Below are 18,839 nucleotides of genomic sequence, written 5' to 3' on the forward strand. Positions count from 1 at the left end.
GCAGTGTGAACACCTCCAGAAATACCTCTAACAGCATTCCCTGCCGCTGTGAGTCCTCCTCAGCAGGGATGCAACTTCCCCTAGTTATTTCTACGCACAAGCAGCTCTCCAGCAACACTCATTGCCAACGCAGGCAGCCTCTGGAGTGCCAGGAGGTCTGCGAGGCAGGGACACCTGGTTGCCAATGCACATGTAGGAGCACCTCCTTCACACCTCTGCTTCAGCTCTCCTGGGACGTCCACGTGGAGCCGACGGGAAGGCTGGGGCAGAGGCAGCACCACTTCTGAAGACCGATGGAGCTGGTAACTGCGATCCTCCAAGATAAGCACCCCCGCCCATAAACCAGACCGACAGGACTCCGGAGGGAGCGTGCTACCCACGCACTGTGTGACACCCATCGGGGCAGAAAGGCACCCACACCGCGCTGCTGCTCCGGCACTTCCTCGTGATGCAACACGGCCCTGGGAACCCGGGACGCACCGCGTGAGAAGCAGGGTGTGGGACACAGCCGCCACGGACCGACCGAGCTACGGCGCTGGGAAAAGAAAAAAAAAAAAAACAACAAAACAGGAAAACAAAAGGCAACACAAACAAAAATCCCAACCCACACACTCAGGAAGATGTTGCTGCACGGCTTTACTCCAGGCAGCCAGAGGGAGGGCTGGAAAATTGGTTTCAGGGATGCTCAAATACCATCTCTTGGCGTTGTCTGGGGCTGGATGCTGGTGGAAGCCCACGGTTAGACAGGTCTCTGTGTGCACCAGCAACATCCCTCCTGGTGCTTGCCAACACCACACACTTCCCAGCGATGATGCAGGTGGCTCGGACCCTTGCTGAGGGTCATCTGAGCAAAGGAAGACGCGGCTGTCGCAGCAAGCTGTTTCCTGTGATCTGCAGTCCGGGAGCTGGCTCCTGTGGCCAGCTGCTTCTGGGAACATTTCGGGGAGGGGACGTGGGTTTTTGGGCGCTGCCAAACCACAGTGCCCACAGCAGCATATGCTAAGCCACCATGGATATCCAGCCAAGGCTTCTCTCAGTGCTCCCCCTCTGCTCTCCATCCCCCTCTGGATGACATGGCAAGCCACCTCAGAGTGCTCTGCAGCACAGGGACAGCAGAGATCTAGCAGAGAACCTGGATAACACCCCAGTTACTGCATTTCTTCATTACACTGCATGCCTCTGAGGTACAGTGAAGGCAGCATGCAAGGCCTTCAACACACAAGCTGCTTGAATTTCCACTCCAGATGGGGCATGCCAGGAACAGATCCCTGTAACCGACAGGTTTAATGCAAGAAAAGTTAAGGTCCCAAACTCCATGGTGTGACCAGAGCTGCCAGGTAATGCTGTCACATAACCTCTGAAGCCCCTCTGTTTTTTGAGATCAGCCAAAAAACGGGGAAGGGGAAGTTTCTCAATACTCTCATATACCTTTGCTTTCAACAGCAGAAGACACGAGACCTGGACAGAAGAGTGAAGCTAAACACAAAGTTTCCTGTTTTTTCGTAATGATGGCCCAGTGCAAGGCCAGATACCTCCGAGAGGTCACAAAGGCACCCGCCACACCACTACTGAAGTCAACTAAAACAAAGAAGAACCTGATGCGCCCCCCGGGCTTGTCCTATTTACACAAGAAGAGGCGTTAGGCAGACCTAATGGAAATCATGACCAGCGTTAGCTCAGTTACCCTTGCAAATGCAAGGCTCGCTAGCAGGTCATCAGCACTCTTTGCGCCTCGGTTATTATCTAGGGGGAACCCTTAGGACACAACCTTTGAGGTACAACAGCCCGATAAAAGAAGACACGATGTGGTTACCCACATGGAAAAGTTACTCCCTCGTGAAGCAACCTAGCGGATGAAGAAGCAGCCTTTCAGCCACAGCACTGAAGGATCCAGATTAGTTTAACACTGGAAACAAGAATCTCACATTTTCTGAGAGGTCAAATCCACCATAAAGAGGTCCTCTGTAGCTGTAAAGATGATTCGAGCTTGAGGAGAGAGCACGTCCCAAGGGCTTGATGCACAAATGTTAAGTTGGCTCCTTGTAAGCTACCCTCTCCTCTCTAATACTCAGCCAGAGGTGGGTACGGAAAATCAATGATTACATTGCACACGTTCCCAGTGCACTTTTAAGCGAGCAAAAATAATGCGAGCATAACAAGACTGTCACATCTCCTGCTGATATTCTGTGTATATACACCTTTAGCTCCACTCTCTACTAAGGCACAACCCAGACCGGCTGTCATCAGCGTTCAACGAGATGTCAGAAGTGACAGACCTCCTCTCATCACACCTCCCTGGTACCTGTGGAGGACTAAAACAGGTTTAAGCCTTCTCAAATCCTGGTACCTCCACTTCAGTAGAAGCAGCCGTAGCCACCTGCAGTGGAGGAGGAGGCAGAAACTCAGCCTCAGAGCCTGCAGCTGCTGGAGACCTTCCACGACTTCTTCGTGCTCGGACACTGCCTTCCACTAGCCCTCCAATTTTCACAGTGACCAGGCACTACAGAGTTTCTTATTCATTAGTGAAATAAATGTAGATAAGTGTTCTCCTTCAAAGTCTCACGCTGCTTATTTTTAAATCCCCAACTTCTCTATTATTTCTAATCCAAAGGCACAAGCAGAGAATAAATTCATTTAAGACCCTGACTGCGGGCGGTTTTTCCTCACTAATTCTTATTTCCTTACCTGCTCTGTCACTGCTGCTCCACTGCTACTAACACTCTCCAAGCTTTCTTCTAATGCTTGGAATACCAGGCACCAGCACCTGTGTGTTTTCACCCCACAAACACACTGGCCTTGCAGAGTAATTCAAAACTAAGATAAGGAGCAGAAAGCAGAGAGCTGAAAAAGAAAAAAAAAAACAGTAAGGGGGAGAAACCAGAGAGACAGAAAAAATACAGGAAAATGAAGGAGGGAGAAAGGAGGAGGAGAGGAGTGGTGTGGAAGTTGTTCATGTGAAGCTTTTAGAGGTTACTTGGTGTTAGGATATAGCAGGGGACTGAAGAGCAAGAACAGTGAAGTTTTCTAGGTTAATAGTTTCCTCAGTATTCCTCTGGGATTCTTTGCTACTCTAAACATAGCACAGAGGAAAAAATAAGATCCAAGCAGCTCTTCGTTAGGGACAGGCTCAAGAAAGAGGTCTTTCAGCTGTCCCCACACCACTTTTCCCCTTGGAACTGAATATCCTGAGTTCTGGTACAGATTTATTAAAGCTGACAGTCACATTGGGGAAGCGCAATCCTAACACCACAGACAGTGAGAAGACAAAAGAGGAGCTTTCACTTTTAAAAAGCATGTATTTTTGAGGTTTTTAGAGTTATATTTTCAATTAGGTAAGTTAGCTTTTCGATGCCTACTACGAACAGCTCGCAGAAGCATCCAATACCGCACACTTGCTTGCGGTGCAGGAGTGCACCCACACGTTAAGTTGTCAGAAGCCCTTTAGAGCACTTCAGAAACTCAACAGAAAGCCTCTTCCCAGCGGCCTGAATCCCGAGGTAACATAAGCATCTGCATTGTGCTATCTATCCTCCCTCGCCACATGAAAGCTGCTTTGAGCGTGCGAGGTCTCTTCAGGTGAACTCCACCGCCTGTGTCAAGAGGAGATTGGCAAGTGCCTTTCATCATTATCCGCACGCTGCCGTACTTGTTTCCATCATTTGGGAACGGAAATGACAGCTAGGCAGGACAGGAAAAAACCTGAGCCATGTGCAGGAAGCAGAATCTTGTATTTTGACTGCTAAGGTAGGGAAATATAAATAGTGGAAAATTCCCTCGTACAGACCTCACCGAGAGAGGATCGTCTGACAAGCCTTCCTCTCCGATGTTTTTGTATGGTCAAGCCACCTGTTGGAGCAGATTCTCTATCTTAAATTAAAAGGGCCAGACCAAGGAAGAAAACAAGATTATAACAGTACAAACAAGACGATAATTTTCCTGGAGAATATCTTTGTGTAGACATCATTGGGAATAACTGGGGGAGTCCTTCTGTCTTGTTTTTCTAAGCACTGTCACAGCAGCAATCTGCAACTGTAAGACAACACGCACGGCACTGAGGAATGAAAGAAAAGACTGGTTATTTACTTGTTCTCACGCGGCTCACCAGCAAAAGCCAAGCATGGAGCTGAGTAGAGTTTCTTATTAAAGGCTGCACGAGCTTCCCCCGTAAATGAGTTCCTTCAGCCTAACTTCAGCTGAGCTTGTGGTGCCGGTGCCAGCTAAACGCAATTTAAACGCAATCAGCTGTAGCAGTTAAAGTATAATTTTTATTATTAATATGCTTTCATTATCAAGCTACTAAACTTTGCAACTAAAAGCAAGCCCCATGTAGCTTTAATACAGAAGTGCCACAAGTTTTTTCTGCCAGTTACAGCACAGCAGCATTTTCACAAGGCTTTTGCTCCATCCCTAGCGTACAGTGCAGCTACCAACATTTATACAGCGCCCAGTGAAACCTTTACTGTAAAACAAGTTTCAGATTTACTCTAGAAACCCAATTTGCAGGCAACACAATTTCCACGTGCTCTCCTCGCCTATCACCTACAATTCTTGCTCACCACCTCTTCTGGCTGCAGATGAAAACCAAATATCCACGTACTCCAAAAAGGGAGTTTTCAAGGAGCCTTGTGCTGGCTCTGCTCAGCCACCAGGTATTGCTAACCATGCCAAAAACAAAATCCAGGGCTGTTTTGTGTTTATGTCTGACAAGCCAGATAAAACGTAATGCTTTCAAAGATGCTTAATAAAGTAGTTGAAAGATTACCCGGTCTCATCATTTGCACATGAAAGGTGGGGCAATGGAGCTCCAGTAATTTGTTGCCAGACTTCAGTGAAACAAACAGCTGCATTTTACTTATCTTCAGATATCAAAGGACTCGAGTGGGACAAAGATTACTTGGCTTAACAAGCAAAGACCCCTCCAGCTCAAACACAGAGATGTTTCTGAGAAAAATCATGAAAGGGTTTAAGCCCAGCAGCAATTCCTATTATATTAGCATGAAATCTACCACCCTTCCCTAATCTCGTCAAAGCTGAGGCAAGAAGCTTTTTCCTCCTTTTACAGTGCTTGCAGACTTTGGAAACAGGCAACGCTGCTGCTAACTGCTTCCTCCCAGGAAGCTGAGGCTTCATGGCAACTTCAATCGGCCGTCCTGCCCATCCCACGCTGGTGCCTCACAAGAACAACTGGTTTTCTGCCAAAGAGCTCTCTCAGAGAGCTCAGACACTGGGTCACACCCAAGCCAGGGTAGAGGAGACACGGTGGCAGCCCTAGGACAGTTTGGAGAGCAGCAGAGCTGCATCTTCTGTTTCATCAATGAACTGCACCAAGTGCTACAGCAGTGGCTTCTCCTCCCTCCTCTTTTACAAGGGCATGTAAGTCTCAAGCCACCTTCTCTGCACCCTTACCTTTAATTTTATTCCCTCCAATGTGCAGAAGAACATTTTGAAAATCTGCGCAGCCCAACCAAGAGCAAGACCAGAAGCAGTTCAGGATTCCCCTCCACATGAGCTGCTACCTGCTTTATCATTTAATATATCAGGTGCCTCTGAGAGCAGTAAAACCACCCTGCTCTTGTTCAGGACAGCCTTTCGAGGTGATAAAGTTAACGCCTGTGCTGTAAAATAAACAGGAAGGTTACTGAAGAACCAAAAAGACGTGGAAGACTTCAGCTTTTCCTCTGGAAGCCTAAGCCGAGAGTTAAGGGTTTTAGATAGCTGAAAATAGGTTTAATTTTAGTTGCTGCCTCAAAGCCAGTTCTCATGTTTAACACATGTGGTTAGACAGCCAACCACCATTCCTGAGGATTATCTGCTTAGAGTATGAAAGACAATAAAACAACCCACCATCAGTTTTGCAGTCAAACCTGGGCACGATTCCCATTAGCACATTTTTATTTTAAAACTCATAGCTGTGATTGCTACGATTTTCTAAAACAAGACAGCTAAGCACAGATGTGGGTACCTCAAGCAGAACAGAACTTTGCCAGGTAAAAAAAAATAAAAATAAAAACAAAAACTGCAGAGCTATTTATCTGCTTCTGCACACAGAGAAGAAACTTTCTGCTGCATGGCACAGCAGTTTAAACACATCAGTCACTGCACGCTGCAGAGGAAAATTAGCTTTTTCCAAACTCATTAAAACGAGCCAAATTCAAGGCCAGATCCAAAAGGCAGCCTGGTCAGCGCACATTTCTCCCTGTTGATTTTGGACTGAGCTTTAAGTGAGAACTGATGGTAGACAGCAGCGCTAACCACTCCAGGAGAAAAGCAAGGTCTGGTGTTCGATGTGCTGGTTTACTGTTACAGTAATAGGCTATTAAAATATAACTACAGAAGAGCAGACACTTAATAGTGAGTCTCTGAAGATGGGACTTAATGGCTTTTTACACACTATCAGTTTTCCAGACTGCAAAATACAAGACAATAAAGGTACTACAAGACACCAGCCTCCTCTAGCTTCAGGCCACCTCAATTAACAGCTGCAGTTCATTTGTGGCATTAACTAAATTATTATGTTAGGCCTTGTTCTGGTTAGCTTTATAGAGTGTTTTAGGTTTAGTTGCTCTGTTCAAATGCTCTTCAGCTTCTTAGGGCTTTCTTTTTCTTTTCTGTTCCCGTAGGAAGCCTGATATTTGAAAACATGCAGAAATACAGCTCCAGCATCTGACACTCCAGCACTCCACCTCTTCCCTACCTGTAGGATACTTACATAACCATTCAAACCTTTAGGAAGCTTTAAAATTAATTGTATTAATGGAAAGAGCGTGAGTTTGATCTGGATTCTGTTTTAGGCTTAATTAAGCTCCCCAACACCCATAGTTTACTGTTGTGTTTATGGAAGTTGCTTAAGAACCACAGCAATACGCCTGCTGATTCAGATTATCAGCAGCTGTACGCATGCAGCAGCCACAAGCACCATCTCAGTCCTTACACACAACACCTCCCGGAGCTCCTAACCTCACTAGGTTAAGCACACCATAGCTGGTATCTCAAGCAAAAGAGGGGAAATCTGGGATCTGTTGTCTCGTAGACCTTCACTTAAATCCTGATGATCTGCTTGCAAAGCCTGAGGAGTCATTTCAGGCAGGTTTACGATGAAGGAGTCATAATGCTTCTGCTGTTGGTCACTCCCTTCTGTTTCAGAGCCCCCAAAACAGCCTGGTTTGAACACACCCTGCCTCCAGGAGACAGGCATTAAAACAAGATTTGATAGTAATGTCATTCCATTTAATCATAGAAGAAAAAATGTAATGCAGTCACACTATGTAATACTGACCCATTTGGTTTTTTTAGTTCGTTTCTACTTGAATACACAGCTTATACTTTTAATTTTTGCTGTATTAAATACTGTGTCTCTCACGAGCTGTAGTTTAAAACAGACACAGAACAAACGAAGTCTTGCAACACTGATGAAGAACTGCATCAACAGATAAGCCTTTCCTTCATGCAGGTCTTGGCCAGAGTACAAGAGCTCAGTTATTGTGGAGCAAGTCAAACACATCCATAATTCCTCGCATTGTTCTGAGGTCGCTGGTGCATCCGTCCTTTCCCCAGCAGCAGGCATCTTCCACGCAGGGTTCTGGGTATGTTTGACACCAGTCACAGCCAAGTGAGTAAATTCTTGGGCTGGAAGCATCAGCTGATATAAATCGCTATTGTGCTAATGAAGTCAAGAGCCACATCAGTTTACAACAGCTGAGGACACAGCCCATGCTGTAGCCTGGGAAAGCAAGTCGAAAGAAAACTGGCTTGTTTTTCTTTTTGTAGCCTGCTTGTCTAATTAGGATTTTTATCTGCATTGTAATTTGGTGTCGGAGGGGAGGGGGAAGGAAGAGCAACACATACTTTGTGCGGATGGATCACTACCAGCTATAAAAACTTGACACAGCTGAGCGCGCTCAAATGTAACCGTCAGATGTCCCAGAGACCTCAAGACCCCAAAAAGCATCTGCAGTGATTGTCGCAGGCACACTGGGAACAGCAAAGCCAGTTCTTAATAAAAAGGCTGGCTTATAAGCACAGACATTTCCCTGCCAGGAAGAGAGAACAGCTACTGTGATCCTGAAAATTTGGGGGCTCAGGTGTGGGAAAAAAAAATAATAAAAAAACAAGGACATAGATTAAGACAGCTATTCCATACCTAGACACCAGCCTCACAGGCACATGGCTAGCCTCAGGACAAATGAGGGAAGTGCTTTTGAATTTAAGTGCAAGACTAAGCTCAGATTTAAAATAAAATAAAACAAATCAAACTAGCGAGTTGTTGCCTGATTATTGTCCCCAGTTCTGTCCCCCTGGTAACAAACAGTTAAGCGGGTTTATCATCATTATATAACCCCCTCGACAAGAGAAAGGATAGCCCAGCTATAAGCTGTGAGAACAGCCCAAATGACTAATCACGCAGCTGATAAACAGCCCGCTCGGCTAGAAAAGGACCTCAACTTGGGCTACTCAGTTGTTCCACGTCCACACGCTTCTGCCCTGTTTCCTCCCTGCTCAACAGCACTGCGGGAACAGCCTCTGGCAGCCACCCCCGAGGACTTCTCCTACGGAAGAGCAGCGATCCACGGCCCAGCGAGCCGCACAGCCCGTGCCCTGCAGCCTCCACTGAAGTCGGAGGACCGGCCTCATGTTTTACTGGCATCCCTGTTGACTTAATTTCCCGCCTCCACAGCCCGAGTTGAGGGTGTGAGCCGAAGCACAGCGGACACACCGCATTCCCCAGGATGGCACAATGGTTTCCTGCTCGCTGGGAAAGGGGCTGCTCCCCTCCTTCTCCAGCAGAAGGACCAGCACCTCGGTCTGAAGAAAGGGAAAACTGTGTTTGTGTGTGCAGGGGGGGTTATGGTGGAGCAAAGGAGGGAAAAACAAACAAGATTTGATAAAATTTCAGGAACTCCTGCTATTTTTGAAGGGAACAATTCCTCCAAGTCTCTTCTCATAAAAGGAAATGTACGAGGTGGTTTGGAAGCATCCACAAGCATTAGCCACAGGAGTCCTGTGTTAAAGGCGCCTTTTCCATTAAGGTTACAAGTTACAAACCTCCCTGACTAGCATACAATTTCCTGCTGAAGAAGAGGAGGGAGCATCTTCCCCACAGGGAGCCAACAGTATTCTCTTACTTGCCTGCTTGTGTGTCCAGCAGTTTGGTGGCAATTCCTCTCCCAGTGCCACTAGGGATACTCAAGGCTTCCAGCGGTCTGCTCGGAGCAAGGACTGCCGTGTTTGGAACAGGACTGATCCAGAGACACATGAATAAACTTGAGCTGATGCAGGCATGACAGTCATGCAAGCAATTTCTCATGACCTGACCCACCACGAACACTCACAAGCCCTAACAGGCGTTGCAGGAAGGAGATGTAATAGGACTTGTCATCCAGCTCGGTGTTTCCTGCACCAGAAAGGAGAGCTACCAACCCAAGTCCTCTTTCAGGAGACGTTCCCACTCATCTGACAGACACACAAACAAAAGAAACTGGTCTGGATCCTCTTCTCCACTGCCTCCTCGAGCATTTATTTTCATCCAAAAGAAAGAGGCAGACATGTTCTGGATGGGGAGGGCCACACAGCTCTGCCTGTATCTGATGACATACAAGCAAACCACAGGCTACACCAGCTCCTATCAGGGAGCAGGCTGGAGCCTCTTGCTAAATCCCCGTCAATACAAAAACGCACACAGCAACGAGCCCAGCCCCAAAAAGCTACATGACTGTTCAAAACCACAGATCAAGTCTCGTTTCTGACTCTGCCACTGACCAGATTTTAATTCCAAACCCTGTGCTATAAATCGCTACCTGACTGCACACACTGTGGAGGCAGTGTTAACACAGCGCCGGCTTCCTCTGGGACTGAAGGAGTTCTGCAGGAAGACAACTCGTTATAAAAAGCAACCCTCGTCTGAAGCAACTGTCAGACACAGCCTTTAGGGGGAAGGCAGGGTCTACTTCCAGATATCTGCAATAAAAGCTTGACAAGAACAACGCAGCCGCTCAAATCTGAAGTCACCTTGACATTCAGGCAATTCTGCCCAACACTTGGCTGATGATTTCAAAAAGGGAAGAATCAGCACTCCTTTATTTAAGGACAGAAGAGAAATTATCAGCTGTCTGCCAGGTCAGAATCAAACAAGAATTCATTTGTGACATAACTTTTTTTTTTTTTTTTAAATAACAACAGATCTGTGTGCATTCACATGCTATACAGCCATGAATGATTTAGATGTGACACTGATTATAATGGATGACACGCAGCACGCTATCCCTCAAATGCCTGACAGGCAGCAATGCCATACCCCTGCTTGCCCTAAAGTCATGCCATTTTACATGCTTGTAATGAGGTGTCCGAAAGAACAGCCTGCGACCCTGAGAAGTGGAAGGGGTCCCACATTCCTCTTGTGTCATCTCAGCCTTTAAATAAAGGCCACAGATCCGCTCTTCACCTTGTCCCAGCACTGGCCAAGGCACTGAAATTAATTTTGTGTCTTACCTTGCCTTTGTATAAAAACCCTGAGCAGTGGATGGGCACTTGAAACGGCCTTGAAGAAGTTGTCATCGTTGTTAATGGGGAGGAGGTCTCCATGCACGTCAGCATATCCGATCATCACTTCCAGGTTGGCAATGTGGTGAATGTGGAGAATTAGTTTATAGAAGTCTTCAAACTTTCCCGGCTTGTAGCGGTCCAGGGAGAACCTTCTGAACTCTGCCCCAAACTGCAAGAGAAAACAACAAAGAGTGTCTGCTATCACACGTCTTCACAGCCCAGAGCTCTAGTTTGACACTTGATCGTGGTACACATCTCTTTCTATGAGAAATACAGCCACATGTCAGTGCCTTCAAGTCTACAAATACCCTTTAAAGTCCTCCCATTAGAATAAAACCATGGCTACCAAGACACCACCCTGCTTGACAACAGGTATGCTCCCATGTGCCACCTTAATATTTAAAGCATATGCTTCCTTTTAAGTTGCCATCCCAGAGGATTTGCAGGATTTAGCTTTGAAGCTCCATCATTCACTACCATCATCTCGGGCATCCACAGAACCACTCTTTGAAGCAGAAGTGTTCACCCTACTGCTTTCAAAAGAAATTACTCAGCTATTCAAACAACCTTAATAAGAATTCTTTACACGTTTTCTATCAATACCACCGGGATCCCAACCACAAGACCTTTAAAGAAGTGTGGTATGCGAGCGCACAGGCTGCTATTAGCAAGTTACACTCCCTCTCCATGCCCCCACAATTTCCTGGTATCCATGTAGGACGAGGGAAGTTCTTATTTTAAATGAGTTTTTACAGGTTTAAACCTTCTGCCACTGCACCAGCTGTTATTCCTGAAGCTTCATGAGTGACTGTTAAAAAAAAAAAAAAGAGGGTGGTGGCACAAGATAATTGAAAATGTTTTATTTAAAATAACTTCATGTATTTAAGTCAGGAACTGATTGCAGAAAAGACTCCAGTTCGCTTTATCTCTGCTATCAGAAACCAAGCAGGCCATTAAGAGCAGGAGGAAACAATGAGATTCTCCAACCATGGGAATGAATGAAGTGAAACTTCATTCAACTTTTTTTTAGGCATCTAAGAGAAATCAGGCAGAAGGTACATTTGCTCTGGTACATTTCTTTCCAGAGCTTAGATGGTTTAGTACTAGTAATCTACTAGTACTAACCAGCTGAAGCTCTACATCACGCTAACTCACTCCCAAAGAACCATATCCGTAAATCCACAAACAAGGCAGGTTGTGATAGGACCTCGTGGAAGTTCTCATCTGCAAAGTCAGTCAGTATCAGGGCAAGAAACCACAGAGAAAACAAACAAAAACAGTTAAAGAAAACTGAGACTTTTCTGTAGATAAGTTTTTCCTCAAAATTGTGAGTAACTCGCTTAGAGGTTTGCAGTTGTTAAATCAACTTACAAATGCAAGCCACTCTTCTGCTGAGACTAACAAAAGCCTGAATCATCACCAGGATCATCTTCGAGCAGAAAAAAAAAAAAAAAAAGCAAAGCCCTACCAGCTTTGGGTGCAAGCATGTTCTCAAATTATTTCCGCAGTTATGAAAATCCCACTCTTTGGCATCAAAGCCTAGTTGTGATCATCCGAAAGCCTGTTTAGGCAAACTATGCCACTTGTTTGTGATACTGACGGCTGGTTCCAGTTTGGATTTCAATTCAGGATGCCCATCCAAAGGCACAAAAGCTGAGCAACCCACAGCTGGTTCCAATGGAGGAGAAACAGTCCCTCTTTGTCCTCCACCCCCTGCTCCTCTCCAAAAGAAAATCCAAGCAACAACTTTTTAAACCAACAGAAAGCTGACGTAGTTTTCAAACAGAAATATCTTAAAGCTTTCTTTCTCATGGATTCAAAAGAGAAGAAGCCATCTTCCCGTGACAAGCATAGCACCTACATGGCAAACCCAAGAGGCAGGAGCGAGATCTCTGGAGGCTTCACCTGCCCGGCAGGAGCGTGGGGTTCCTTTAGGCACCATGGCATCGTGCCAGGCTATGTGCCCTGGTAAATGCTCGTTTGTAGGAGAACACAGAGCCCCTTCAAAAGGGATTTTGGCAGATAGCGCAGCTGATGCTGTGTTGTTTAAAGGTTAGTCCTGCTGCAGTCGTGGTGTAGCTGATGAGTTTACCCTGGGCATATACACAGGCAGCAGCCATTGTCAGTGGGGCTTTTCAGAAGAGGAACAAAATGCTTCAGCCCTGACTGTTCATTCATCCTCCCTAATGAGGCTGATAGCGAGTACTGCGGTGATAATAGGTTTCGCAGTGCCACACAGCTCAGGACCGGGTGCTCTGCATTGTATTCAGCCGGGATTTCAAGATAACCCCCGCCACGGGTCTTCCAGAAACTACACATTCAATGAGGGCTCTGCCAAGACAGCCAAGACGACCGTCTGCTTTCCTGAGCCACAAACAAAGTTCATCCTTCGTGTATCACTCGAAAGGCAGAGACACAAGGACTGGTGTCTGCCAGCAGCCTCTGCCAGAACAATACCGTGTTACGCTGCCTGACAAACCAACAGCTTTAACAAGCAGATTAGCTCTCCATCATGAAGTAAATCACTCCGACCTATTTACCTAACGCAAATACGGCACCCCCTTATTGCAGGAGTCAGAGGACAGGAGGGTCCGAGGGAACTTAAAGAGAATTTAGTCTGACAGAGCTCAGCATGACTGAAGGGAAAAGAAATTCAGAACGAAATTCTGGGTGCAGCAGGGAGGGCCGAAGAGAGCATGGGGGAGAGGAGGGAGCAGGATTTTGAGGTTTGTTTACCTGGAGGGCTGCTGTTCTGTAGAAATGAAAGGGAAGAGGTCTCTGCCAGCAAAACAGACCTTTTATTCTTTTTGAAAAAGGTTAAGTTTCACGAATTTTACAGGGTGGAAAACAGAAATGCTATGTTCAGGAGGTGCCATCCCTCTAGCTCATTGCTGGAGTCGAGTTTAGGCTATTGTAATAAGACATCAAAGGGCAACATTTAGCAATAAACACGAATTACATTAGCCACCTACTTCTCCCATGGAGTATCGGGGACAGAAAGAAAAACAAACACTCTTAGCCTCGCAGACTGTAATTTCTGCCTACCTGCGAGCTCCTCAGACTGAGGCAGACCTGATCAGGGTGAGAAGGAGCAGACACGAGGTAAATGGATTTGTGCCGGGTGTTTTCAGCTGGGACTCGGGCTCTGCTGCCACACCTCTGTCTGTACCCTGCTGTTCCCTTTCTCCCCTCTCCATGTCTCCCCCAGCTCTCCTTCGTGCTGCTCCCAGTCCCACAGCAGCTGGCTCTGGAGCCCTGACAGGGACCGGGAGCCGGGAAGGAAAGGAGAGGGATGGCCCCAGGCTGGGTGGCCCTTAGAGGCAGGGAATGGCTCAGAAGGCAGGTTTCATCCTCAACTTCTGGCCTGCATCGTAAATGTAATTAGGGACGAGCAATCTGTCCATGGAAGTGCTTCTCAGCTACCAAGAGCCCCGATTAAGCACCCACAAAGCTTCTTACAGAGGCGTGACAAGGGACTACTGGGGACAGCACTATTCATTGCCCCCTGAAGAACTCCAGCAGCCTGGCCCAGCAGCCTGCCGGACCCACAGAGCCTCCGCAGGTATTTTAACCTCAGAGAGGAGACATTCCTTTCTGGCTCCGCCTGTAAGCAGCTTTTCAGCTTCACAGGGCACCTCAGCAAATTAAAGGCCCCTTGCTCAGTGCCCTTTAGGGCTGTTTCAGTGTGCCCGGGCTCAAATTCGGAAGCCAACTCCGAAAGACAGACTTGTTGGGTGAAGTTTCGAGCAGGTCATAAACTCCCGAGCCATTAGGATAAGAGTGGCTATGAAAGCAAGGGTGAGAAGCTGGAGGTGGGATCCATCAGAAGAGAGAACGGAGCAAGCACAAGACCTCTTAAGAGGTTAATGTTTACAGCCCGACATCTTCCTCCTGACACTTTTTGCAAAAATCCCGAGTGACTCAAGCCGATATTGCTATGGCATACTGCCTTCATTTGCGAGGGGAAGCACTGTGGTTTTCTCAGTCTGTGCCACATTTGGTTTGCATACAATCTGTGTTTTGAAGCTCAACACCAGCGGTTACCATCAGCCGATCACAGGGCTTTTCTCTGCAGTTATTTTCCTGGTGTTCTAGGTATGGCAAGCATGATCCGAACTTGGAAGAAACTAAAGTACTGCTTAGAAACTTAAATAGACGACATCTTTTTAAACCTAGAGGACGTCAAAACAGTTCTGAAGAGTGCAACACATGGAAAACATTTCTTGAACTGCAGAAGGCCTGCATGACTTTCAGGGTTAGAGTGAAATCACACAAAGTACAAGAGGCTGGAAAAGATGATCTGTAGACCTCTCTCACTTGGTTAACACCAGGCAGAGGAGAAGCAGAGCTTTATAAACGCTTTGCAGGGGACTGGTAAAGGCAAGTTTGCTCTTACCATTAATGGTAAAGGTAAAACACCGCTTGGTGTCACACATTTCAAGGTAAGAGCTGCAGCGTTACGTGTATGTGCAACATCGCTAAGGTTATCTGAACTGCATCAGTAACTTCTGGAGGGGAAAAAAAAGGGCATTTCAGGTTAAAACAGCTATTTTTAACCTTCTGATACGAAGCATGACGAGCTGCACACCAGACAAGGCACCCACAAGGTGTTTGGCTGTTACTCCAACCCAGCAGGTGGGAAGAGACTTGCTGAAGCATCGCCTGACTCACACACGTGTCCGAGGCCCAAAAGACACCATTTTATCTGCTAGGCACTTCTAAAAGCACAGGGCACAGCTGACCCCAAGCATGCCCTCTGTCTTCAAGGACCACACCACTGTCACATCTATATCCTGTACGCATGGGAATATGACCAAAAGTTTATTCAAAATCCAGTAGCAGCATTCAGCTGAACACCACCACTTACTGGAACAGGGAAGAAACAGGATGGGAGGAGAGAGCACAAGAAATATGGTTATAGTTAACTGGATGTATTTATCTTAATGGGTTTGTTTATAGTAGAAGGATGTTAGTCACATTGTTAACTTGTAAAGCAGTTGTTAATACAAGAAAATATGACACTATTAATATGGCAGAAATGCCACAATCTACCACCGAGTATCCAAAATTGCACTTGAGTCAGGTAGCTGTGCTTTTATAATCCTCAGCCACTACTGAAAGTTTTCATTCTTGAAGAAGGGTTAGCAACTAAGCAAGTGGGGTTTTTTTTAAAGGACGATTTTTGGAGGCAACCAAGAGTCCTTTTGAAAATCTGAAAGTTAATTCTTGCTGGTATATACACCTTACAGGGAATAATGTAGGAGAAGGAAAAAAAAAATAATGTTGCACTGCTTTTAAGCCAGAAACATAACACTGTCAGCTTTAAAATGCAAAAACTCCCCCACAACCAAGTCAGAGAGCTACCATTTAAAGGCCTGAGGGAATCTCATACCTCTACCACTCCAGAGCATCCAAGTGACTGGAAAAGAAGTGTACACTTCAGCTGACAGCTACCCTCCTATTCGAAAAGCTACATGTGCAATTGAGAAAATCATCTCTCTATTTTTCACTTGATCGGAGGAGGGTGAGGTAAAATTGACTGCATGGAGCTAATTAAAGGGGAAGCCTCAGCATTAACATACAGTAATTTTCATTTTGTAAGTTTTTGTTCTTCTGGAAGGTTACTCATGGAGAGAGGGGCCTTCAACCTCTCTGCAGAGCTAGAGAGAGAAGATGAAAATAGGGCTGCAATCTCCTGCCAGCATGCCAGATTCTTAGTAAAACAAACAAAAATCCCCGCACACTGCTTGCTCTGGAGATCTCAGCAAAGAGGAGAGAAGGAGTCATCTGGAAACCTTTTTCAGAGATTAGAGGTAATTTCTTCAAAGGGAACAGACACTCGCTCCTCTTGTCACCAGGCTGGGGAAGGGAGCCACGGAGCACTAGGCACATGAGAATACACAGTTGTTCTACGCCAGCGAGATAATGTGCCTTCAGATCCTGCCTAAATGGGCTGAAACATTTATTCTGAGCTATGCAGACAACACCTAGATAACGACCGAGCTTCTAATTCACTCTATTGAGAAAGACTCGGGAAGAGAAAAGGGATAAGATATAATTACGATTCAATTATTATTTTCCTATGACATGTGCCAATTTCTAAGCAGGTTTCTCTTTCTCCTTCCGCTCTCCCATCCAGCAATAAGCTCTTAAGTGTTTTGATTATAAGGCCGGCTTTCAGGGGAGGAGACAGGCAGGGAGAAAGCACAGAGCCTGGAGGAAGATGACTGCTTCAAGCAGAAGACTATTGCAATTACAATTACTGCCATGCTTGAGAACAAATGCACGCAGAGGGCTCGTGCTCCAACTTCACCTTCAGCACCGACTGCAGCACAATGAGCAGGAGACTTGGGAAGCACCTTCCATTTGCCCAGAGGAAAAAGCTGACCTGGCATACACCAAGAAGCACTACGGAGAGCCACAAAACTAGTCTTTTGGCAAAGATTTGGAGCCAGGGAATCCATCACTCCGAATGCTCCCGCTGGGAGAATCACAAGGCATCAAAATAGCTATGGACAGAGGTATTGGGAGCAGCCACATCCTTTAGGGCCCCATGCCCAGCTGGAGTGATGGGTGAGGCTCGGTCCAAGAGAGGTACAAGTCCATTTGCACCAGCTGTAATCCCATCACACACGAAGCTCACACCGTGCAAGAAAGATGCTGATAAATCAGAGCTGGCTGCCAGGATGCTCCTTCCCTTTGTATTCATTTACGTTTTCAAGTAATCCCCTGACACGCATCAGAAATCACGAGATTTAAGGCTACCGGGGACTGCCAAAGAAGTGCCTCATCCAGGCTGGTACTGAGAACCTCACAGCCTCTCTCCTTCCTGTAACTGAGGGCACTTTTAAGAACTTTCCTCCAGAGGAGAGAAATAAAATCCAGGTACAGCTAATCCTCAACGAGCCTGGAAAAAGTTCGGCCAGTTTTTAAGAGGCGCCACATCTGCCTGGTGACCAACGCGCTGCACCAGCTGCCTGGCTGCTTACCCTTACGGGGGAACCACCCGGCTACGGTAAAATGGGCAATCCCGTCAAAAACATCTAAATGATTAAAAAAATCACATTTTCAGGCCATCACCCACCTGACTGCCCACTGATAATTTTGCACGGGGTTCCCTTATGCCTGTGCAGGAGGGAAGGGGCTGCTCCACAGCAGCACCCTCTCACCTTGAGGGGCTCCTCCATGCCGGGGGGGAGTCCAGAGACCCCAGACCCCAATCCCTCGTCCCCGTGGGCTGCCCAGCAGGGCTGTGGGGCCGGGCTTGGCGGCGGGTGGGTGCCCAGGCGAGCTCTGGGACTCAACTTTCTCGTTCTGGGGCAGGCTGGGACAGGCCTGGCGCTTACCAAACAGCGCAGCCCAGGGCTGGGGGGGCTGGATACCGACAGCAGCACGACAGTTCGCTGGGTTTATTGCTGATTTCGGTTTTATTTTATTTGATATTATTTTATTTCATTTTCCCTGCTCGTTTCTCCAGGTCCATCCAATCTGTCGCTGTTTCCAGAGGCTGGCTCCAAGACCACCGGTGCGGGACGAGGTGGCTGTAGGGTCACCAGCCCCACCAGGGCACGATGCCCTCGCACGGCCCCTTACCACCAGCTTTCCCCTAAACCCCTTTAACCCCCCAAAACCAGCCCTCCCCACACCTGGAGCCCACCCTCCGCTTAAAAACTCGCTCCCAGCTCGGGGCACAGGACCCCAGTGCCACCCGTGGGGGCTCCCCAGAAGCTGCAGGCGCCCCCTTCCCCCCCCCAAGCCGGCCACACTTGGGGTTTTTCCCCGAGGCAGCGCGGGGGGCGCTTTCCCGACCGCCCGGGCACGCCGAGCGCTGGGGGTGCGGGCGGTGAAACAAAAGATCGAGCGGCGGTGGTGGTGGTGTGGCGCCCGCCCGCTCCGCTCCGCTCCGGTCCCCGCTGCCGCCGCTGCTCACCTTGCTCTTCACTTCCACGGCGCTGCACTCCAGGTAGCGCAGAGTCTGGGACTTGTTGAAGCTCCGGTTCATCTTCCCGACGCCGCGGCCGCCCCGCAGGATCGCCTCCCGGGGCCGCCGCCGCTGCCAGCCCCGAGCCCTCCCGCCCCGCGCGCGCGGCCGGCGGACAACGGCGGGGCGGGCGGCGGGGACGCCCACAGGCCACGCCCCCTTTTGCGGCCAGGCCACGCCCACCGCCTCCAAACCACGCCCGTTCGCCGCTAAGCCACGCCCCCTTCTCGTCTTAGCCCCGCCCCCGAGCCCCTCAGTGGCTGTGCCCCCCTCAAAATGGCAGCCGCGGGGGGGGGGCGAGCGCCGTCGTCCTGGGGTT

At 47.8% G+C, this 18,839-nt stretch overlaps 1 protein-coding gene across 1 annotated transcript in view; it reads right to left on the minus strand.

Moving 5' to 3' along the window:
* PARD6G (par-6 family cell polarity regulator gamma) overlaps positions 1 to 18,590 on the minus strand; it is a 46,982-nt gene extending 28,392 nt beyond the window's left edge. Inside the window, exons 1-2 of the mRNA XM_032183068.1 lie at positions 18,470 to 18,590; positions 10,486 to 10,708 (exon numbers count right to left, since the gene is read on the minus strand). Of these exons, the coding sequence (XP_032038959.1) occupies positions 10,486 to 10,708; positions 18,470 to 18,541 (295 nt within the window). The 5' untranslated portion in view covers positions 18,542 to 18,590. The remainder of the gene's footprint in view (positions 1 to 10,485; positions 10,709 to 18,469) is intronic.
* Positions 18,591 to 18,839: the final 249 nt, after the last annotated feature.

Source organism: Aythya fuligula, chromosome 2 (genome assembly GCF_009819795.1).
Source record: "Aythya fuligula isolate bAytFul2 chromosome 2, bAytFul2.pri, whole genome shotgun sequence".
NCBI lineage: Eukaryota > Metazoa > Chordata > Aves > Anseriformes > Anatidae > Aythya > Aythya fuligula.